Genomic DNA, 24,185 nt, shown 5'->3' on the forward strand with positions numbered 1-24,185 from the left:
TTCACTACGATAATGCCAGACATAACTATTACTAAAAAAAAATATTTTTGTAGAAAAAAATCATATTATTCTATAAAGAGTTTTAACTGAAAGCTTTTATGTAGCTAGCGAGAATATTTATACAAAGCTAATGCAATATATACACAATTTATCATTTTTATAATGCATAGACTTTCAAATTTTCAAAAGAGCAATAGAAATACTTGAAGTAGCAGAATACGACAGTGAGGTATGTGTAGACTTTGCATTCCTTACATAATTGCGTCTCACGGCTTGAGAACAGAATTATTGTGTGTTATACAATTTATATATAGCCGGGAACGATTCGGTCGATAATTCTAGGGATAGGGAGAAAGAGAGAGAGAGACTAATACCTAGGTATTATTAGGTTGTATGAGATAATTTTTTAGTCAAGGGTTTTACTAGCGCGGTCATAATACGGCGATGGACAACACATCTATTTTGACGACCTATCACTGTGCGAACTCATCTCGTGAGCGATCGTAAAAGTCCCCTTACGATTGTTGTACGCCATTGTTGGACAATGTTGGACATTGTTGAAAACGTGCACATAAATGTGTGAAATTGAACAACCTTTCGAGCGAGTGTATCGTACATATACACTGGTTTAAAATTATTCCGCTTGAATAGTGCAACTTTAAAACAATGTTTGTATTAAACTCTATACGGCATTTAAACCGTCACATTGAGAAGTACTGTGTGTATTATACCTATTAATATAGAATACATATAAGCCCTTCTATATCTCTTAGGTGTTTCTTCCTTATCTATGCTTAAAATATATTGAAACGATATTTTTCATATTTTTTGTAAAATAACGATATATACATAAACATGTACATTATGTTGTATCAAAAATAAACTGAAATGGTAGACTGATGAACGGTCAAGAAAAATAAAAAATGTCTGCTTTTTTCAGCTGCTTTTAATGACCATTTATGTCAATTCAGCGTAGCTCCGTTTGCTACTAGTTTAACTGTACTCTTGTTTATAAGTAGTAGTTCTGACTTATTGTGTCTTCAAGAAGTAGTTATAGTAATTTAATACGGTAATGTCCTAGCTCTTATACATTTGATAAAATGGTGTATGAGCAATGTCAATTATTTACTAATTGTTTTAACAATTCCTGTGGGAGTAATTAATTATAGCAGCTTCATAGAATATATGTTTATTGTTAAAGAATGGAAACAAGATTTTGTTTTCATGACCCTTAGAGATAAACAAATTTTTTACAAAGATTCAAAATAAAATAATATACGAAAACTGCATTTTAAACCTCTTTATTTTTTCTCCATGATTTTCTTAACAAAATGTTGTAATGTATTTAATTGCATCAATTTTGAAATAAGATATTATGCCTGAACTACACTTTCTAGAAGTGGTCCGAACTGAAGTTACAACTGAAGACGGTCGACTTCGAGTAAGCGACCACACTCGCAAATTTCATATGCCGTCCGGACGGCGGCTTCTGCCACGTACAGCCGGCATATTTGCGCGCGAATGTGCCAAATAATTGCAATTTTTAAATTGTCATATTATTAAAATTACGCTACTGATAATTATAAAATTTTGTGTAAGCACTCACCAATACAATATCAGTGAAAACTTTTCGGTCGTAAATATTCAATTTACGCAAAATCTTTGTCGGTTTTTGCAAAATGCCATAAGGCATAAAAATGATACTACAGAATACTTACACCACATCTGTGACTATCCTAGAACTTGTCGCCATCGATTCTAAATAAGAATTCGTTATGGTGTGACATTTATATAAACCGATCTAGGAAAATACATAAGGATATTTGAAACGGTTTTTCTTAACAAAATCAAGTACAACTAATTATTTTTTAATTATTTAATTTTATATAAAAAAATATAATAACAATATATGTTAGAAGAATATACTATCAAAAATATAATTAATCCCTTTTGGTGCCCTAAAATATTCAAAGATGTCAGTAAGAGTCTGTTGAAGTCCCCGATAAGCATGTGGTATTATAACTTGACCACGTGACCACTATGCAGCGCAACTATTGAAATTAAACCGAGTTACTCATTCTATCTCAGTTTGCAAAAGACCATATAATTTTCTCTTTTACTCTCGTCACTAAACACGCGAGAGAGCGAAAGGGGAAGTATCTCACCGCTCGCACTCGAAAGAGCAGCTCCGACTTCGGTCCCTTTGACTCCGGTCCTTTTGCCGACAATGTTTGGAAGCGCTAGAAGCTGGCCAAGTCGACTGAATTACCCCCACTTTATCTTCCGTTCTTGGTAAGCTCGGACAACTTCCAAGAGATTTTAGAGCGGGCAGAACCGAAGCAACTCCCTATATTCTCCGTCCTTGGCCAACCTTGGCCAACTTCCAGAAAGTGTAGTGCAGGCATTAGCCAAGATATTTATTTTTTTACACAAGTTTTATATTAACAATGTCGAAAATACGGCAGTTATTATAAATTCAAAAATACACATAAATAAATTAAATGTATTAAAAAACATATACATTTTTTTTATTTATTCACACATTAAAAAACAGTTTTAATAAATATTCCTATTTTTAATAAAATATCTATGGTGTATATTTTTCTGTGATAACTAATTGACGACACATAGCTTAAATGAGCATATTTTCAATGATTTTAAATGACTTTTATTGCCAGAAGAAATATATTAATGCTTATCGTATTAAATTAATGATAGTTATTGAAAATCTCTTGATCCAAATTAATCAATCTATCAATATTATTTTTCTCGTGAATGTCTGACAAAATGTAAGTTATAAATCCTTAATGATATTTAAAGATATAGTTACAGTGAATACAATAAATTTATGTAGATTAATTCGGATGAGAAATTGTGTCAATCAAACAATTTAGCAGTATATTTTGATGAGCAGCGCTTTATATACGCGTATTTTTCCGGTTCGAGGCAATCAATCGATCAGCCAACTTTTTGATCGGCCCACTCGCACTTCATGACTGCCGTCCGGTTCAATAATTGAAATTTTCCGACAAGATTGATGAACACTCGATTAATTTCATCGCCGCTCGTTTTGTTTGCCGAATCGTCTCCTCTGCCAAATTCTCCGACGCGAAATCAAACAGACCGGAAAAAAAGAGACCGGAAGGAAGTGCCATTGTTCCCATAACGCCCTAATGCATCCGAGGGTCTTAATTTGCACCAATCGATGAACCAAAGTCTTATTCTATCATTCCTTTACCTCGTTCATTAAACCATAAAAGAAAAAAATAAGAGAATTCATCGGTTAAACCGAGTCTTGTTGAACAATTAACAAAGTATGATTCGGTTATATCAATTAGCTATACTTTGCCAGATATATAATAATAGATAAAGCGGAATATAAATTTAGAGTAGAGTAGAGCTGTAAATATAAAGTTTACCTTTAGAATCGCGGACGATATTGCCGAAATCAGATATAGGGTGCTCCGAAGTTAATCCTTTAAACGCTCCCAGTTACCGGGAATTTAATATAATAACGCCTCCGCGGTAGCTATCATTCCTAATTGTATTACCATTGTGTGTAACGGCAAAGTACAGAACTTTGGTATCAAGTTAAATTAATAAGATGCATGCACTGAATGCGATTTCTAGGAAGTAACTTGATAAGAGAGTAGATTCTCTGCATTCTTGAGCGTATAACGTTAATTATGCTCGACGAGACTCATATTTGGAATATATTATACAACGTAATAGTAATTACCATGATACATATCAATTTTAAGTTATATTCAATTATTTTTATATATTTGATCATATTTTTCAATAAAAGTTTAAATAATAACTCTTACATTGCCAAAATTACATACTAATAAGCCGTTGATTTTAAAATTCTTGTGATCATCTGGATGCATTTGGTTCATCCCAAGTATACATATGAATTTCATCATTATGTAAATTGTGGAAACCTTGATTTAAAACATACATGTTTCGTTTATAGTATGAAAGAGAGTCAGTTTAGGGTATGGTAGTGCTTTTTGCAAATCAAATGAAAAGCAAAATAGTTTCCTGGATTTTTAGAGGCTAGCGCTTTATTTTATTGTAAGACTTTTCTAGCTAATTAGACATCTTTTAAATGAAGTTAACGTTGTTTTATCAGATTTGTTTTTTCTTAAATATTGCACGTGACGTTTTAATTTTCTCTTTTGGCAAGTGTCTTTACGTGAATGATGAAATTGAAAATTAATTTTTTTGTTAAAAATATTCCCATAAATTATCTCCTTAACAAAACATCTGTTATTTTCCTAACATATATTAACGTATAAATTGTACATTTTTATTATAATAATTTCAAAGTTTTATTACTTTTTATTTAGAATGTGAGATCTTCTATAATATCTTTCTGATTGAGGAAAATATGTTCCTTTACGCGTTTCACTTCTTCCTAATTGATTTTCCTGAAGAAACCTTCCATTCTACCACGAAAATCATCTCTAATTTTTTTTTGCATTGAGAGCATGGTCTCCTCTTCCTTTAAAAATATTAAATGGGTCTAAAAAAAATTTGCATTCCAAAATTATATAGTCTTTTGCGTTTCCCTTTAACTTCTCTGTCACATTTTTCTCTTTACGCTTCTGTGTAAAACCATTAGTCTGTAAGACTCCAGAATGGAATCTAACTAACATAGCACGCTTTTCAATTTTTATTAAAATTATTTTATTTGAGTGAACTTGCCTTACTTTTAAAATCAACAAACAATTAACATCATTGATTAAAATAAATTACTAGTTGAAAATTTACACTCTAATTGATATATATAATTGTGAATTGATTAAAAACAGAAATTTTTAAATCATTTCTAATGAAAATTAGCTCAAACTTTTTTTTTGTAAAAAAATGGACTTGCCCCACTTTCAAAATCAACGGCTCATATTTAGCTACACTTTATATTTGAATAAACACTATTTAGCACATTATAACATAAAATCTGTTTGCAATAAAATATTACTTGATTTTTATATTGGATGCAGAGACAATTTCTAAAATATTTGGCATAATAAAAAATGAAAACAGATATTATTAGATAGTTAAAATCTGACAAAATAAAAAATAGTAAAATAAATTCTGTTTCATACTTGATTTTTATATACGATAAATTATTCGATGGTTCAATCTTTTGGTTCTCAGAGAATTAAAATTACATTGTACTGCAAAAGCTTCAGAGAACAAGATTTAAATCGTTCCATCTTACAGAGACGGTCGCAGGAGCTAAAGTATTTGAAGTATTCCGCCAATTTATTGCACCAACGGTTTAGTCGTCGAAAGGTGGAGAGATAGGAACAGTGTCGAATGTCTGGCCGGTTAAATTCGTTCGCTACACGAATGCCACTGGAATTCCGCCATTTACTTGTATATTTCCATTTACCATTTTGAGATTCTGGCATATTTTTGTGAAAAGTGTGCTGCTTTTTATCCAGGGAGTTACGAGAATATGTAACGCTCATCTTGTAAATAATATGTCTGATTAAATTATGTTATACAAATTAATTGAGACTATTTAAAAGACACAGGTTTGCGTTTTTTATCATTGTTGGGGGTGGATTCCACAACGTCCCTCTGGTGCGATTTCTTGTCACTGCACACAATCTGATTAAATAAGTTTTCTGTGTATTATATTTATATTGAATTTATAATTTTATTATTTTACCGTGTAAAATAATCACGTTTCAAAAGCTAAGCGTCCTAATGTGAAGTAAAGCTAAACGGGCATATGATAAATTAAAGCAGGAAACAAATCTTATTGCCTTTCTCTTAGCTTTTTAAGTATGCAGCTCGAGTTCCAGCACCGGAAGGAACTACAGGTGGCGCCCCCATCGACGCACTTATTGCCCGGAAAATGCAAAGCGACGACACGCTAACCGGGCGATTCCTTTTTTCTTCGTTTTTTGGGACACTGAGGTAAAAGCTCACGTATGCAAATGCCTGCCTGTGAGGTCACTCTTTGCGAAAAAAATATTATGATAAAAAGTCAGCGTTTTTCGAGTGGTTTTGGGGCTGTGTTAGCAAAACCCATTAAATATCAATCTTATATCATGGTAGTGTGAGTAAGATAGTTTAAGAATGAATTAAAATATAAATAAAAACGCAAATATAAAATTTCATTATTTTTTAATTAGTTGGATGAAGTCAAGCATAGCTTATGTTACAAAGAAAATTTTATAAATATTTGTGAAAAATCCAACCTTGAAATTTGTTGGAATTTCATCCCGCAAAGTATAATTGCCAATTTTAAATTCAATGTAAATTCGTAATGAAGGTAATATTTAAATACTTTAAAATATTTATATTATTAATTACAGGATTTCAAAGCAAGAGAGCTTTTATTTTAATTGAAAATCTAGTCTACTTTAAATGAGGATATTTGAGTTAAAAACGCTTGACATTATCAAGTTCGTATTCTTAAATACTGCGTCACGTTTTTTACACCCTTATAGTTCATATAAATATCTTCTAATAATAAAATATTTAATATTGTAACGATATAGCTTGGATTTGTATATGGAAAAGTTAATAAGACAATCGAAAACTATTGACAAACAGACTTTAATTTGTTATTAAGCAGTTTATCTTTAAATATAAAGTAAAACGCTTTTTTTTATTAAACTGTCTCTTAATATATTTTTGGCTAAATTCAATAATTTATTTTTGCATTGACAATATATTAAAATTTGTAAATTAAATTCATATTATGAAATTCAATGCAAGATAATTAATTATTTTTAAATTATATTAAGCAATACTTATTTTTTTTTTGCTTTATGGTCCTTCACAGCACCATATGTAAAATTAAGCATTGACATCAAAGCTCTTGAATATTTTTTTTAATAAATTTAATGTAGCGAAGTATTTTATTTTTTTAATTTTCAGCAAAATTCATTGATTATTTTTTCGTTAATATTACATCAAAAAATGTGTATTTTTGCTATATTTTGTGTTACATTGTAAACACATAATAAACGTTAGATTATTATTATGGGCTTTTAAAGTAGAAATACTAAATTTTTGCTAAACAATTCTATAACATTTAATTTTAATCACCACTAAAAATAAATGCCAAATCTTTTTAGTTTTGGTTTAAATAGCAATAATACGCATATGCTATAATTACACAAAAAATAATTCAACTTTTTATAAGATTTCTCAATTTATATGTAAAACTGAACACTGATCCAAAAGCTCTTAAATATTTGCTATGATATCAAAAATATTTTAGCTTTATGCAATATTTATAAATTAAATAATAGCTATTAAATTATTATTATGAGTTTTTCAAAGTCTTAGAAATAAATTGTTACTTTATATTATATAAGTTCTTAAAGTTTAATATCAATCACATTATAAAACAAGTAGAAAATTTTCTGGAATTTAATTTTAATAACCGTATAACGATAGTTAAGATTTAATTCAAAATAATAAAAAAATAGATTTATTAAGATATGATTCATTATATTTTGTATTTATAAAAAGATTATTTAATTTTTGTGTTGATATTACATTACCAATGTTTTTATTTATTATAAATAAAATTAATATGGGCTTCAAAGAAGAAAAACCGATTTTTTCGTTATATTCCTGTAAATTGTTCTATTACGCAAATAACAAATCGCACTTATGTTATTATAAGACAATTCAAGTTTATTCAACATTTTTTTACTACAAATTTAAACTAAATTAATTTATATACATATATAAAAAAAATTCAACACCAATTTAAAATCTTTTACTTGCCATTTCATGGAGAATGTATCAGAAAATATGAATAAAAACCATCGATTTTATTATAAAATTTTCGGTAAAGTTCATTAATTTACTTTTGAGTCAGCCCTCTAATAAAATTTTTATTAATAATTTAATAATTAAAAACTAATTATGATTTAAAAGTAAATTATATTAAGAATTTGTGAAACAGTAGAACTGAATTGTTTAATAGTCCTTCAAAGTTTTCTATTATTCTGACAATGAAAACAAGTGGATTTGTCGGTATAAAATTTGATTTTTATTAGTAGTAATAAGTTAATTTAACTATGTAGCTAAAATTTTGCTATAATGATAAAACAACTTGATTAATATATTTTAATATTTTAACGTTTTTAATTTATTCGTATTATATATTTTGGTACATGCGGTTTTTGGCTAGATTATAATAATGATATTTATTTATAGTTTTTGATAATGTCAAATCAGACTTCGCCATTAAATAATAATATTATATAAATACATATTTATATAATATTTTTTTAATATAAAAAACAAATATTACATAGATTTTTACACTGCTCTTTTATTACCTTTTTTGTGTCTCTAAATTATTAAATTTTTTTTTTTTTATTGTAATCAATTTTATTTTCACCAAAATAAGAAAATATAATAGCATTCTTTTCTCGTTTATTAAATATAAAAAATATTTTAATAATATGTATATACATATATTATAATACATAACAATTATGTGTTCAAATTTATTTTATATTAATGGATTTTTATATGAAAAAAATATTGTATGAAAGCACTACAATTTTTATGCTAATATTTTTTGTATAAAGTTTGTTTTAAATTATAATTTTTACAATTTTTTTTATTAAATACGTTTTCTTAAATTTTTCAGACTTACTTATCATGTTTATATATATATATATAAGATCATAGTGTTTATTTATTCCGTCAGAAGAATAATTAAATAATATAAACTATACCTATTTTTCCAAAAACAAGATTATATAAAAAAAACTAGATTTTTATCTCAAAACTAATATTAAAATAATATGTTTATTATCATTACAATAACAAATACAATTTTTTCATAGGAATAAATAAAGTAGTTCAAGAATTTATAAAGCTAGAATTTTTATTTTAAATTTTTAAATTTTATAATATAATTCACAAGAAATCATTGGATTTTATTAAACTAATATTATAAGAGATATAATTATATGTAAGTGAATCGACATATTTGAACTAATTGAATAAAAATTAAGTTCATTAAAAAGAGAGTTTTTTAACATACATGTAATTTAACCTAACTCGCTAGTTAAACTCTGACGTAACCTAATCTCACCTATCTTTCTGAACTTAGTTAATTAAAATAGCACTTAAAGCTTCATCAAATTTATAAAAAATTTGCTATTATCATCCTCTCACTAGATCAGCATCTTACCATTTAATTTGCCTCCTCTATCGTAGTTGCATTCTAATAAACTATAATTGCACATTTTAAACAAATTGTCCTCAAATCTTAAGGATTTTAATTTTAGTAAGTAATATATAAATCCATTTTATGATCTATTGGATGAGCTGCTAAGATTGTATTATTTGATTATACTATTCGAATGACACATACACACCAATGTAATAATAGGCCCATTGTAAAAACGTCAGATTGTAAAATGAAAAAAATGAACGTTCTTGTTGACTAATGACCGCGTTTTTTCCGCTCCCCCATAGTCTTTTGACAATTGTCATATTTTTTTAGTGCGCCCGGCAAACTTTTTCATTTGTCGCCGCGGAAAATCTTGCCGGTTTGCGAGTTTTCCTTTATTCCCCGTTTCCAGCGCCGCGTGGAAAAACCGTTTCCGATTTTCCGCGTTTACCTTTTGTGCGCTTTTGTGGCACTTCTGCCCGCCAGGATACAATCGTCATATGTATGTATGAGTTGCTCCTTTATTTTACCCCAGTTTCATTTTTTAATGTGTGTATATAAACAAAAAAAATACCAAGCAAAATTCATGCGAATTTAAATATTTATATATTTTATAAATTTACAAAAAAAAAATTTAGCTACTCGCAAATCTTAAGAATCTATATAATCAAGAAATTGAAATAATGCTTTTATTTCTGGTTTTGGGCATAAAATACGATTTTTTTATATAATTTAAAATAATATTGTTAAATTAAAATAAGTTTTGGATACAAGCGCCGCGTTGATGAAGATTATATTTATTTATTATTATTATTTTCGTCTTGAGCACAAATAGACTGTTACGTTTTCGAATTTACCGTAAGAATTTCCTTTAATTAATTAAAGAAGCATTGTTGTTGTGAATTTGCATTCCCCGCAAGTAGCTTTGAATACTAAGCCAAAGCTTTATGATGAATGTGTATGACAGCCATTGTATACTAATGAAAACTGATGGTGAATTTCTCAATGCTGCAACAGCTGCTTATATTAATTTTGTCTCAATTATACACAAATATGTTGATATAGACTAAATTAATTTATCATAGTGAATGCTGCTGCGCTACTAACCAACAAAATTTCTTCTTTTCAGGGCATTACGCTAAACCACAACGTATCTGCCAGGATTGTAATGAGCAATCATAGTTTAGTACTGCAGAAAGTGGCCAGACACAGTGGAGGAAAATACGCATGTTCCGCAACCAACGCAGAAGGAGAGACTATCAGCGATGACGTCACACTGAGGGTTAAATGTAAGTAATATGTTTAATTTATTGACTAAAATACAATACGGAAATCAGCTAATACATTATGACAATTTGCTGACAACACCTGAAAATAAGTATTTATTTAAATACGTGTGCAGAAAATAACAGCTTAACGCTAATACAACCTGCACTATAAAATATAAACAGGCTTGGCCATATTAATGGGGCTCCAATAAATGTGTTATATCCTAAAAAATAGTTAGAATATAAATAAAATAATGATAGAATTTGCTTTAAGTGTTTATTTGAAGCTTATTGAAGGACTACCGTTAGCTTAGCATTTCTTGCTGAAATCCGGTGGTAGCGTAGTCTGTGCTTAGAAATATTTTTCAATCGGAATCCATTAAAGTAGATTCCAACTTTGTACACCGCTGCTGCTGCCATGTAACCATGACCGTAACGCTTCCGCCACTATATTTGACTAAGGGTAATACACAATCAGCTTAATATTTTTTTCCGACTCTTCAATGCACGTGTACATCAAAGGTCCCTTAATCTGATTTTTTTTTTAAAAAGTACGAAAATTTAAAAAAATATTGCTTTAAAAAATTTAAATAAAATAAGATTTTTTTATTTATATTAACCAACTCTAGTTTAAAATTATCTTTAAGCTATATAAAAAAATTATTGCTTCTAAAAATACATTGTTATTCAAATCAGTTAGCCATTTAGAGAATAATTGTAGAAATATATGGAAAATATATAATTTGGTAAAAATATTTCACATTTTAATTTTTAACATATAGATTTTGTTTAATTGTAGTTTCAAAGATGTAAGCATGACAATTCCACATGAATATCTTGTTTAAATAAAAATGAATGTTTAGTATTAGTAACTTTATTATTTAATAGATCTCTATTCCAATTGTTGCCAAAATCAGAGTATGGAAAATGATTTTTAAAGCTGCTTTTTAGAACCAATATAAATCTGCAGTGTTTTATTTAGGGAGATATTTTTATGAATTTTCAATGCAATCGTTGAGTATTTGAAAAGACTTTAGTGGCGTAGCTAAATTGTGGGGACATGTTGGACCGCCCCGGGCGGCACTTACTTGGAGGCAGCATTTTTGCGATGGAAGGATCGTTCGTGTAGTGTGGTGCTTAAACTTTATGCGCTTTAAAATATATATTCACAAAAACTGCAGAACTAATTTGTAAAATATATAATTTGTGGTAAAATATAAAATATATAATTTACAATTTGAAAAAAATATTAAAACCAAAATAAAAATATTTATTTATATAATAACTAAAGTATTGCTTAACGTTAATTTTGTGTTAAAATAAATATTTATTTGAATATATTAATTAAATTAAATATATAATCTTTTTAATGTTTTTACGATTCCTGATTTTCATAATGCTCTATAATTCTTTACAGTGCATTATTTTATTTGTGTTGTAATTTTCAATTTATCATAAATTTTAACTCACAATTTTTTACTGTTATAGTCAATTTTTACACTTTTATTTTTAAAAAATCCTGCTAATGGATTGCAATACCGGTAGTACCAGCATTGGTGCAAAAATCGATTTTTGATACTACCAGTATTACAATATAAAATATTGGTAATACTGAAAAATCCGTACATATTAGCTGCTGAAAACGATGTTTTCATAATTTAGAACTACCAAAACGATGATTTTCTTATTGCTTAAGGGCAGAAGCCCCGAATAAATTAATTATCATTACAAGGGATATATCTAAGTAGTGTTATCGGCATAGGATATCAATCAATAAATCAATTTATTAAGCAGTATTTACGTTTTTACGTATCTACGTATTCCATAATATTTACATAAACATTTATAAGTACGTATTATTCAAAAATATTCTAAGTAATATATTTAATGTGCTATAAATAAATCGAATCTTAATCACAACAATTTTTTTTTGGAAAGAAATATCGCATTTTAAGCAAACAAATTTACAATTTTCATCACACTCTTCTCTGATAAGGTTCTTTCTGAAAATCGTAATTGACAAAAAAGAATACCTAATACAGGTATATAGTATATATTTGGAATAAATTAGCGAGAAGTACTCTGCCCTCTGGTATAAAAATTTAAAAGGCATTCAGAATATCTTAAATACGATGATTTTATAAACTTATTGCTTCAAAAAAATTAAGATTTGTGCGTCTGTATTTGTAAAAATAATGTAGTAAATTATTAAAAGTAAAAAAATAAATAGAACAAACTGGTTTTGGTACACAGTCGTACTACACGTAGACAATACAAAAAAGGATCGGCGTATAAAGTATTTTTAGAAGTACCTGAATATGAGTAATATTATTCAAAAAATTATTAATATTTAAAATATGAATTATAAATAAACAGATAAATGTTGGCAACGTAAGTTGAAATTTAATCTGCTTGTTTATTATATTTCAAAAAAAAAACACGAAAACGACAATAGTTACTACATCTCTTACACTTTTTTGCAAAATTTGCAAGTATGTATTAACATTTAACAATATAGTTTAACTTTGAATATATATAATTTTTTTTTGCTTTATTGAGCAATCAAATGTCAATACCGGAAAACAGGCAATACCGGTATTACAGTATTGCTTGTACGGTAATACCGGTATTAAGAATCTCGGTATTATTGAAATTCCTAATTGTAACATCGCGAAGTCGTCAAATATTTATTTTATAAATTCGGCATTTTGCATATTTTTTGTGTGTTATATGATACTTTTGAGTCTCAATACATTTCCGTCGCGATGAAAGTGATTTCATAAACAAGAAAAATTATATCGTTTCAATGTCCTTTATAATGGGCGGGATTCGCGAGAGAGCGAGCCGGAGGCGCAAGTTTTAATGAAGTTCAATTTTTTATACTGCCCGGGTCGGGACGGGTGAGAAATGGCGTTCTCAAAAATCAAAAACGAGAGAAAATTTAATTTTCAATTTATAGACGGCCCGAGCTGGCCTTCTCTGGCGGAAGGGGAATAAGAAGGGAAAGAAGATGAAGAAGAAGAAGAAGCAGCAGCAGTAACGCTTAATATAGAAAACACACAGCCTTCGGCCCCTTTCGGAACGGCGCATTATTTGCATTTCATCGAACTGATAGCAATTATATGGAAATACGAGAAATAACTCCGCGGGAAAAACTTCTCTTTCGGAAAATTTTAATTGAAGTTTCGTGTTATGGAATTTGTCTCCGCGTCGAGCGGCCAGAGAACAGAATAAATATTTTTTAAGCGATTAGGCGTGGCCATGTTGAAAACAGTTTCAACAAAATTGCTTGAGATTTTGAATCGTCTGCTACAACAATTATTCTAGAATATTTTTATTTTTTCATAAAAAATCTTGTAAGATTTTCCTTCACAAGTAATAGAACGCTTTTCTAGAAAGTTTTACTTATATTCTAGGTCCCATTTCTGAAGGAGACTTTGGCCTTGTCTAATTTTTAATAGTTAATTTTGTCAGTAATATTTTTACAATTATTTAAAGAATAACAACAAAATAAAACGTTAGTTAAAATTAAAAGGTAAAATGTAAAACCGTATACCATTTAAATGTAAATAAAATTCCAAAGATTAAGTGCTAGTTCAAGTATATTCAGATGAAGATCTAAAACCATTAAAATATGCTCTTCAGTTTCTAGAGCATTATGTGTTCATATTTAAATAATACACAAGGTTGTTTCTAGCGTGGTTACGCAAAATTATTTTGTACTATTTTTGGTATCAAAATGACAATGTTCTTTCCTTATTGTAATTGTAGGCTATTCATAAGATTTTTTTTTAATAAGTTTAAAATATGTATTATAAATAAAATATAATTTTATTTCAAATGACTTGCAATTAAGAAAAATAGCATTGCTGGTGTTACTCCACACCGAGCAAGCATATGTTAAAGTGGGTCTGATTGCTTATAAATTAAGATATTATTTATTATGGAATGCGAGAGAAATTTTTTTAACCCAATATAAATCATTAGTAAGCTTTTCTATGAGATAAATTTTTGCGGTTTTTTTAAATGATAATAAAAGATGTTTGCTAATTAACGATATTTAATTAGTAAGGAATCCAATCTGTCGATTTAGGGTTTCTTAAGTTGTTCAAATTTAAATGACATTACCTTAGCTTGCAATTTTAATTATTATCTACCGCATATATTTATATTTATTTTCAATTTATGCAATCATTACTGACTTCTAATGGTATAAATTTTATTGCAAACAGCTTTTATATATTATATTCACAATATTAAATCTTAAACATCCTATTTACATACATTATATAATACACACCATTTAAATTAGTTATCCTACTTATTACATCACACCACGCATAGAAATATCCGTTTGTTGGTCTCGTCCATTGTTGCATTCGCTCCCCTAACCTCATCCCAAGAGAGAGGGGAAAGAGATGAAGCTTTGAATCTGAATCGAAACCGTGTAAAACAAAAGCTTTGAAATTTCTATTTAAAACATTTTTATTTCACTAATGACCGCTCGCTGCAAACAATGGGATGTAGGCCAGCCGCCGCTAATGATACTGCGGCACGAGAATAATATATAAGGAAAAAATAAAACCAGAAAATAATACGCGACCCCCCCTTAGGCTTAATTGAAAAATATATTTTCGCGATTTCCCAAACTTCCCCGCGGAGATGGGAAAACGAAAAGCGATGGGTGCTCGCCGCTTACTTGCTCCTCTTCTCATCGGGGCGGGAGCAAAAAAAAAACATAATGGAAAATAATAATAAGACGACGGAATCTGAGGAATCCGATTCGTAATGTAAAAACATCCCGGGAAAAGTTTTTTTTATTATTATTTTCACCGGCTAATGAAAAATTGTCCGGGTGTATTAAATTTCGATACAGAGACAATCAGTTGGCTCAGAATATCAATATTTTGTAATAAATACCAAACGACTTTGTAAAACCATATTCTGATTTTTTAATTAAATTATTTAATTAAATTATTTTTTTTAATTATTTTATATAATTATTTTATATAAAAAACTACATAGATCCGTCAATTTTGGAAACCCGATAAATACTTGGATTTAAAGTCTTGATTTAATGCTTGTTGTCATCTGAGCCTTTAGGTTTATATTTAAAATAATAGCAGTAACCACAAATAATACAATTTTAAATAATAATAAAAATATGTTTAATACAAGATATGCTTGCTCGGTGTGGGGTAACACCAGTAACACTATAAACTAAATGTCAACATAACATAACGCCATAAAAAGCATTCAAAATACAATAGTGTAAAATAAAAAACATAGTTACTTCTAACTAAAAAAAATATATATAAATAACCTTGAAATTAAGTATAAGAAAAAATATCAATACTCATATTGCTTTAGAGGTTAAAGCTTACAACTTTTGTTAAATGTATTAAATGAACACTTTATTCGTCGTGGATTATTTAACTTCTTTACTTTTGTCTAGCTTTAATACAAGCAGTTATCCAAGTGTAAAATATTTAATTCATTTAGGCAACAATACCATTTCTATCAATGTTTCCTTCAGATTATTTAGTTGAACCACCTTTTTATTTAACAATTGGAACAAGCAAAAAAATATTACTATTAAATACAAGCGGTTTATATTTTCTATTAAATCTTGAATATTTATGTAAGTCAGTTTTGACACGTAAAAAGATGGGTTTTAAATGTAAACGATAATTCTTTAAAATGGAACACCGACATGAGAGAACCTTTTTGCATATTTATATTAAGCACTATTTAATCAGTTATCTTAAGAAGTATTAAAATGTCTTGAAAAATGATAATATGTGCATTCAGGATTGAAATTTAACCTTGTTAAAAAAATCTACCCAGCGGTCATTTTTTTGTAATTGGCCGTCCCACCGAAAGAGGCGCAAAACAAAATCTCATATAGAGAGGGCCATTATTATAAATACAAGAACACAGTAAAGCCAACGGTATTCTGAGCCAATCTTTCACACTTCTACTGACGCACATACTTGAACATTAACTTCAGAGATCAAGGGCTAAAGAAAGCCCAAATGTTTCGTCCCGCTTCCTATGGTCATACACGGGCCCTTACCTACTAGACAATTACTAGCCCATAGCTTCAATATCTTGGATATTTCGCATAGTCGGCTATGCACCAACGAAGTGTTCAACCTTTGTTTTTGACCTAAGCCGACACGATCGACGACTTTAATCGGGTATTACTGATGTACCTGCATTACATCTAAGTTCATACGAACTTCAATCAATCAGCCCATCAAAGGTTGCAGAAGCCACCGCTTCTCTCTTCGCAACTTCTGATCCAGCTCAACGTCTGAAATTCAAATTGAAACCCATTTCGGGAACGTCTGAAGCCTACAAACATGAAACATACGAAAAACTGAACGTATAACCAACATATACAAATTGTACTTAACGATCTTAATTGTTGCATAAAACTATATTTTTGCCAGTGAAAGCTTTATTTATTTATTTTTTAAAAGGGCTTCCTATTTCCTGAAACATGTTTAAATAATTTAAAATTTATTTTATGGTCTATATTCTGCTCTATGGGGATTTTTATAGGGTCATAAACTGTTTGTGTCGTAGCAAATATACCACTGATATATTATCTATCTAGTTTAGTTAGAAATTCACTTAAATATCGTGAGCAGTAAGGATTCTAAAATATACCTTTGTGTATTTGACAGATTGATAGACAATAACAACTAGGTTAACTTACTGTAAAAATAAGTAAATTAGTTCTTATATCATGTCAATGTCAAATAACACTGCTCCAGTGGACATATTTCTGTCAAAGTCTGTAGTTATTAAACTAAATAATAAACCAGTAACTATTATGAAGCGACAGTCCCATATCCAATTTATAAAGTTGTTTTCTGCCACATAATTGAAAAGTAAATATATTTTATACAGCTTTGTTTGGAATGAAGTCATTGTCGTTGACTTTTACATTTATTTAAATATAAAACACCTGCATTTTTCAAGCAAAATAATTTCTGACTTGAAAATAAAAACTATATTATTATTTTATAAAATATCTATAAGGTAAAAAAATTCAGGCGGAGTTATTCTGGGAAGTTTATAAAGCAACATAAACTAAATTAAACATTGCTTTTATACTGAATATAAATTTTATTTTATAGAATCAAAATTATTTGCTTTATTTATATATTTCAAATTATTATAAAGCCTTTTCTTATAGATTTTATTCCGGGAATTTATTACGCAAAATTCTCGAGCTCAGTGTAATCATGCTTGAACTCGTTCCAAAGCATTCTTAATTTCGATTCGAAATAATTACGGACGAAACGAATAATTTTGCGGAAACGAACGAAAAAAAACACAATATTTAAAAAACAAAACAGCGAAGAAAAAAAATCGCAACCGAGTTATTAGTTTTGATTAATTTCCCACCAGTTTCGTTGTTTTTCTCTCGGCTTCGTGTTCGCTCTTTTGGAGAATTAAATTAATTTCCACCCCGGACAAAGTAGAATCTTTACCCTTTAACCTAATTTAAGAAGGATTTGATACGAAACTCTACCTCTCAATTGTATTTTTGTGTTTGTTTGTATGTGTGGTGAAACGAATTATTTTCTCTATGAAAACGCTTGTTTTTGCTCACAAAACTATTTTCGCGTGCATTTGACACTTGCATTATGCGAAAATGCCTCACGGGACTAATGCACCATTCGCTTTGAATTGCATTTAAATAATAATAGTAATAATAATTAACTATAGTGCTTGCGGTTAAGTAATTAATATAGTAATTTTTAGTTAACATTTCCAACTATTTTTTTGATAGTATGTGTATTTTTCTATATTATTTTATTTTAATAAAGTACTTGTATATATATATGTTAAGCTTATACTGCCACAAAAATAGAATAAACTGATGTATATATAAAAAATGGTTTTGCTTTAAAATCAAAAGTTATTGAATAATAATTCAGGATTAAAATAGAGACAAAACTGTACATTTTGCCAGCTCGACATATATTTTGCTTAGTATAAAGTTTGGAAGCTTATAGTTAAATATACACTTTTTACTACAAAAGTCAGTTTGTGTCAAAGACGGTTTGTTATTATCTCTTAATTGTAGAAATGCGTGATCGACAATGCTTTTTTAATGTATATAAAAAACAAATAAACTAAGCAAATGTTACATTTTCGACGGTACATCAAAGCCGCTGTATTTTAGGACTATGCATTAATAGTATATATATATATATATATATATATATATATATATATATATATATATGTGTGTATTCCATTTTTAGATAACATTAAATATAGGTTATAGATATGTATTATATTTTTAGGTACAAAGATTTTGCAGTAGTATGTAGTATGTTCTCTTTTTACTTTCACAATTGACTATAAAATTTCATAGGAAGCAAATAAACCACTGTCAATTTATTTCTTTATTTTCGTTCATTTACTATATTGCCAAAAAAAAATAGGTTTGAAAATACGTACCACAAATCTTTTTTTTTGGAACAATAAATTTAGAAATTTATCGGATTAATTTTTATACCAAAGACCAGAGCACACATTCAATGTTGCAATGAAATTTATTCATATATTACCCATTATTTTTTTGTCAGTTACGATTTTTAGAAAGGAGTGCCTAGAAAATTAAAAATATGTTTGTTTATTATTTAATTATATTTTCTTATTTCAATTATTGCACATTAAATATTTATTTTAGAATATCGCAATATATAATTCTACTCGTGTTAAGAGTAACATTAATAAAACTTTAGCTATAAATGTTCATATAAACAATATAGAATACATAAATACGATAATAACTGAATGCTTAAATGCTGCATAATAAATTTTGCTGTTTTAAAAATATGATAGCTATCCTTCCAATATAAAATGATTGCTTAAAGTATATTTAAATCAAATTTTGGTCAATTGGAGGGCGCAAAAACAATTATCACTTCTCAGAAGTCAAAAATTCACGTCAAAAGCAATAAAATCGTGTCGGCGCCGTTGCAGTGGGAACGCTCGGTAACGAGCGTTCCTACTGCAATGGCGACGGCATGATTTTATTGCTTTTGGCGTGGATTTTTGACTTCTGAGAAGGATAATTTTTTTTGCGCTCTCCTATTTGACAAAATTGGGTTTATATGATCCTGATTTAATTTTTAATAATATTTTAAAATTCGTAAGATGAACGACAGATTACGAAGCGGTCGTACTGCGACGGCGAATGCACGATTTTATTGCTTTTGACGTGGATTTTTGACTTATAAAAAGGGATATTTTTTGCGCGCTTTTATTTGATAAAATTTGGTTTATATGTTCCTGATTTACTTTTTAATATTATTATAAAATTCGTAAGATGAACGACAGATTACGGGGTGGTCCTACTGCGACGGTGAAGGCACGGCTTTATCGCTTTTGACGTGGATTTTTGACTTCTGAGAAGGGATAATTATTATTTGCGCTCTTTTATTAGGCAAAATTTGGTTTATATGCTCTTCATTTAATTCGTAATATTATTATAAAATTCATAGTGTAAGCGACAGATAATGGTGCGTTTCCACTGCGACGGAGAAGGCACTATTTTATTGCATTTGACATGGATTTTTTACTTATGAGGACGGGTATTTTTTTGCGCGCTTTTATTTGACAAAATTCGATTTATATGTTCCTGATTTAATTTCTAATATTATTATAAAATTCGTAAGGTGAACGACAGATTACGAAGTGGCCCTACTGTGACACCGAAGGCACGGTTTTTTTGCTTTTGACGTGGATTTTTGACTTCTGAGAACGAATAATTTTTTTTTGCGCTTTTCTATTGGTCAAAATTTGGTTTATATGCTCCTCATAAACCTCGTAATATTATAAAATTCGTAGTGTGATAATGGTGCGTTCCCACTGCGACGGCAAAGACACGATTTTATTGCTTTTGACGTGGATTTTTGATTTTTGAGAAGGGATATTTTTTGCGCACATTTATTTGCCGAAATTCGGTTTATGTGTTCTTGATTTAATTCCTAATGTTATTATAAAATTCGTAATGTGAGCGACAGATTACGGAGCGGTCCTACTGCGACAGCGAAGATACAATTTATTGCTTTTGACGTGGATTTTTGACGCTAGATAACCGAGCGCTTATTGCTGCTCACTATAATATTGGCCAGTGTTAATATTATATATTTATTGTTAAATAAAATTTATAAAAATCTCTTAGTATATTCTCATGCCATGACAATTTTTATGTTCGTAAAATAAGAATGAAAATGACAGTTTATTAAAAAAACATATTAAATTTTTACGCTGTGCTTAAATACAATTTGATAATAAGCGTTTTTAATTTCAACATATTTTTCCGCATAATCCACGGCATATTTAATAAAAAAAAACAGTTACAACCCCACTCGCAGTGTTATTTTTATTTTAAACAAATATACAACATTCCGTTTAGGATTCTAAAATTGCCCGAGCAATTAGTGATAATCCTTGAAAAAATTTCCAAGCCAAGCCATTTGGGTATGTGTGCAAATTATTATTAATATTAACGCCCTGGCGATGTTGTTTATGGGCTCGGATTAAAGTGGAATGCAAATATCAAGAGGCGGGGATTACTTGCTTTTGAGGCATTATTCCGGTATTCTCCGGCGATTTAAGGGGCAATAAGAGAAAAATTATATCTGGCGTCAGATTATTACGATATATAATAGCTATTACGGAGGCTTTATACCTTGCGCTCGTAAAACACGCGCGCCCCCTAGGATATATTACGTGTAAACATCTACGTGGCGCAAAAAATACTATACACATATAAATACGTCAACTACGGGATTCTAGCGAATTACCAGTGACTTATGTGGGAAGAAAAGCGTAACGACTTCCAAGACGAAAAACTATTCCTTATGCTTGATCTAGAAAATGTCACTATATATATTCTGTGATAGTCAAATAATAAGCATCTACTTAATAATAAAAAAATTAAAAAATTACATTCATTTATTCTTAACATAAAATGTTTAAAAAAATATTTAATTTCATCTGTTATAAAATATAAAAAATACTGTATTATTCAATCTCGCCTAACAACTACGACGTTTGAACGTATAAAATAACAAATTCTCTTAGCTGCTTTTCTACAATATAAATTCAATTTTCAGACGCACCTGTATGCAGAAAACCTGGCACAGTAGCTGTAGGCGCTGCTAGAGGCGAAAGACTACTTGTTCCATGCGAAATAGACGCAGATCCTCCGGCAAGAGCTTTCAAGTGGAAGTTCAACAATTCTGGAGAGACTTTGGACGTCGGTGCCGATCGGTACATGTCCAACGGCAGCGTCAGTACTTTGAGGTAAATTTTCAATCTATTTATTTAATAATACTAGCTAAACCAAAATGTGTTCATTAACTATGAGTTTTTGGATCAATACTACCCGAAGAGTAACGCTTACTCGAGAGTTCTCAAATTTGTACACCCTTTCTTAGAAGTGGTACTTTGAACAATATCCATGAACGAAGGCGCTGCTAATTAAGTGGCATCCTCAAATAGAGAACTTATATAATATCCTGGTTATGCAAAATCTTCCAAATTCTCGAAATGCTTGCGGTAAAAAATATATTTATTCACTTAAATTAAATTAATACGACAAAGGAAAAAAAATATCATGAATCGTATTTTTTTTAAATGTTTATTTTAATATTATAAATAATTTTACAACTTAATTATAAATACTATACAATTTGTTAGAAGCTACAATTTTTGAATTTAGGAAAAAAAATTTAAAAAGATTTGCAAATTAAGACAAAAAAAAAACAATAAATTAATTATATTTCATTAAAGATCTGAAACCATTAATATTTTGTCTTGAGCTTCTAAAGCAATATATGCTATAGCATTTTGTGCTTGTATTTAAATATATTGTTATTTTTATCGTAATCACTGATACACGAAGTTAATGGGTTAGTGTGGTTTCGAGAAATATTTTTATAATCTTTTCTATTATGAAAATGACACTGTTCTTAAATTCTTAGTATTGTTATTTTAATAAGTATTCAAATTTAAAAATAATATAAATACATTTTTTATTAAATTTAGAAAAAGTAGTGTTACAGATATTAAACTAGGCCTTATTAATTGTTTATAAATTAAATTTTATTTGTTTATTATAAGAGCGCTCTTACTTAATATTGGCCTTAATAAGCCGCAATGGCAGCAAACCTTTTAAAGCAGTGCACTCCACAACTTCCAATTTTTACACACATACCGAGCCGAGTCACAAGAAAAAAGTCGTATACGTCGCACGAAAATAATAAAATAATGTGTTGTTTTTGTTTTTGCTTGCGCTGCAATAACGGTTTTTATCAGAAAACTGCAGCATATCGGCATACTTCGGTTGATAATAATATTACACGTATGATACATTATTTAAAAAATACAATTAAAAACATTTCAAAAATTTTAGTAATACAAATTACATACATACAATAGATATAAATTTGCATTCATAGAAAATATATTTACAAAAAAAATTATATATAAAATAGACCTATTTAAAATACAATTAATTACATTTGAAAAATAAAAATTATATTTATAATAAGGCATATATAATATTTATGAAAATCTACAAAAAAATATTAAACAAACAATTGAATCGTTCAGTCGTGGATAGTAGCTTTGATGTTTCTGGTTGCAATGTTTTTACAGCGAACTGTACATATTAACCCTTATGAATATCTCCTTCTGGAAGGCGTCGGTGCTTGTGACGTGTGCGTTAAGCGCGTGACCTGGAGATGATTGCTCGTACAGGAAGCGAGGCGTAAGTCTAAGCTCGAAGGAGTCCGTTTAGCAAAGATGTTTTTGGAGTAAATAGGTAGTCCGGGATCGAAACTGACCTCACTTACATTATAACCCAAACACCATTACCTCAAATCCAGCCTAACTACAACTTTAATTAAACCATCATAAATAATCAAAAAAATAGGAACACCAAAAAACACCAGGATCATTTGGGTCTGACGCATAGGAGTCGCTACATAATTAACTTTCTTTTGTACAGAATCAATCAATAACCTCTTTACACACTAGATGCATTATTTTATCAATAATAATTAGTTCATCAATCCTTAGCATAATCCTAGGTATAATTTTAAGATCAAATAATAGACTTGCTTTTAATCTATCGATTAATTGACTTTCACTGTCAAATGAAAAAGTTTTAAGGCACCATGAAATTGTAGAAGCCAAAAGTGCAAGACAAGATATTGCTGTGTTAAAGAAGGTTCCCCAAAACCTATATTTATAGAGTCTAAAATTGAGGGTTTTTCTAAATCTAATCCCATCTGATATGATACTTGGCATTTAGCAATTCTATTCGAAAGGATATATGCTAGTTTATGCAAGCATAGATTGTAAGAATTTCGTGAAAATTAATTTAAAATTCTATTTACGTAATCTGTTCCAGCTCGCATAAGTAATTAGGTGCTGGATGCTACCAGATAGAGAAGAATAAGCGAGAACTGTGTTCCTTGAATAGCAACTTACAAAATTTTTAGTGGTATATATTCCAAGGCGCAACTGATTTAAAAAGCTTAGTGTTGCAGTTTTATATTTTGTTACCTCCATTGATCTTTTTATATTTTAATAAACATAAATTGTGTTATATATTACAAAATAACAAAGAAAAAGTAAAACATTAATAATTGCCGCCACCGAGGACACGGCTTATAAATAATTTTATTCGAGGGTGCAGA

At 29.0% G+C, this 24,185-nt stretch overlaps 1 protein-coding gene across 1 annotated transcript in view; it reads left to right on the forward strand.

Annotated features, from left to right (window-relative positions):
* LOC148225955 (kin of IRRE-like protein 1) overlaps positions 1-24,185 on the forward strand; it is a 231,105-nt gene that overhangs the window by 154,741 nt on the left and 52,179 nt on the right. Inside the window, exons 10-11 of the mRNA XM_088203998.1 lie at positions 10,302-10,461; positions 21,594-21,783. Of these exons, the coding sequence (XP_088060124.1) occupies positions 10,302-10,461; positions 21,594-21,783 (350 nt within the window). The remainder of the gene's footprint in view (positions 1-10,301; positions 10,462-21,593; positions 21,784-24,185) is intronic.

This window comes from Plectrocnemia conspersa, unplaced genomic scaffold, assembly GCF_051122295.1.
Source record: "Plectrocnemia conspersa isolate PC_06_02 unplaced genomic scaffold, ASM5112229v1 ptg000014l, whole genome shotgun sequence".
In the NCBI taxonomy this organism is placed as follows: domain Eukaryota; kingdom Metazoa; phylum Arthropoda; class Insecta; order Trichoptera; family Polycentropodidae; genus Plectrocnemia; species Plectrocnemia conspersa.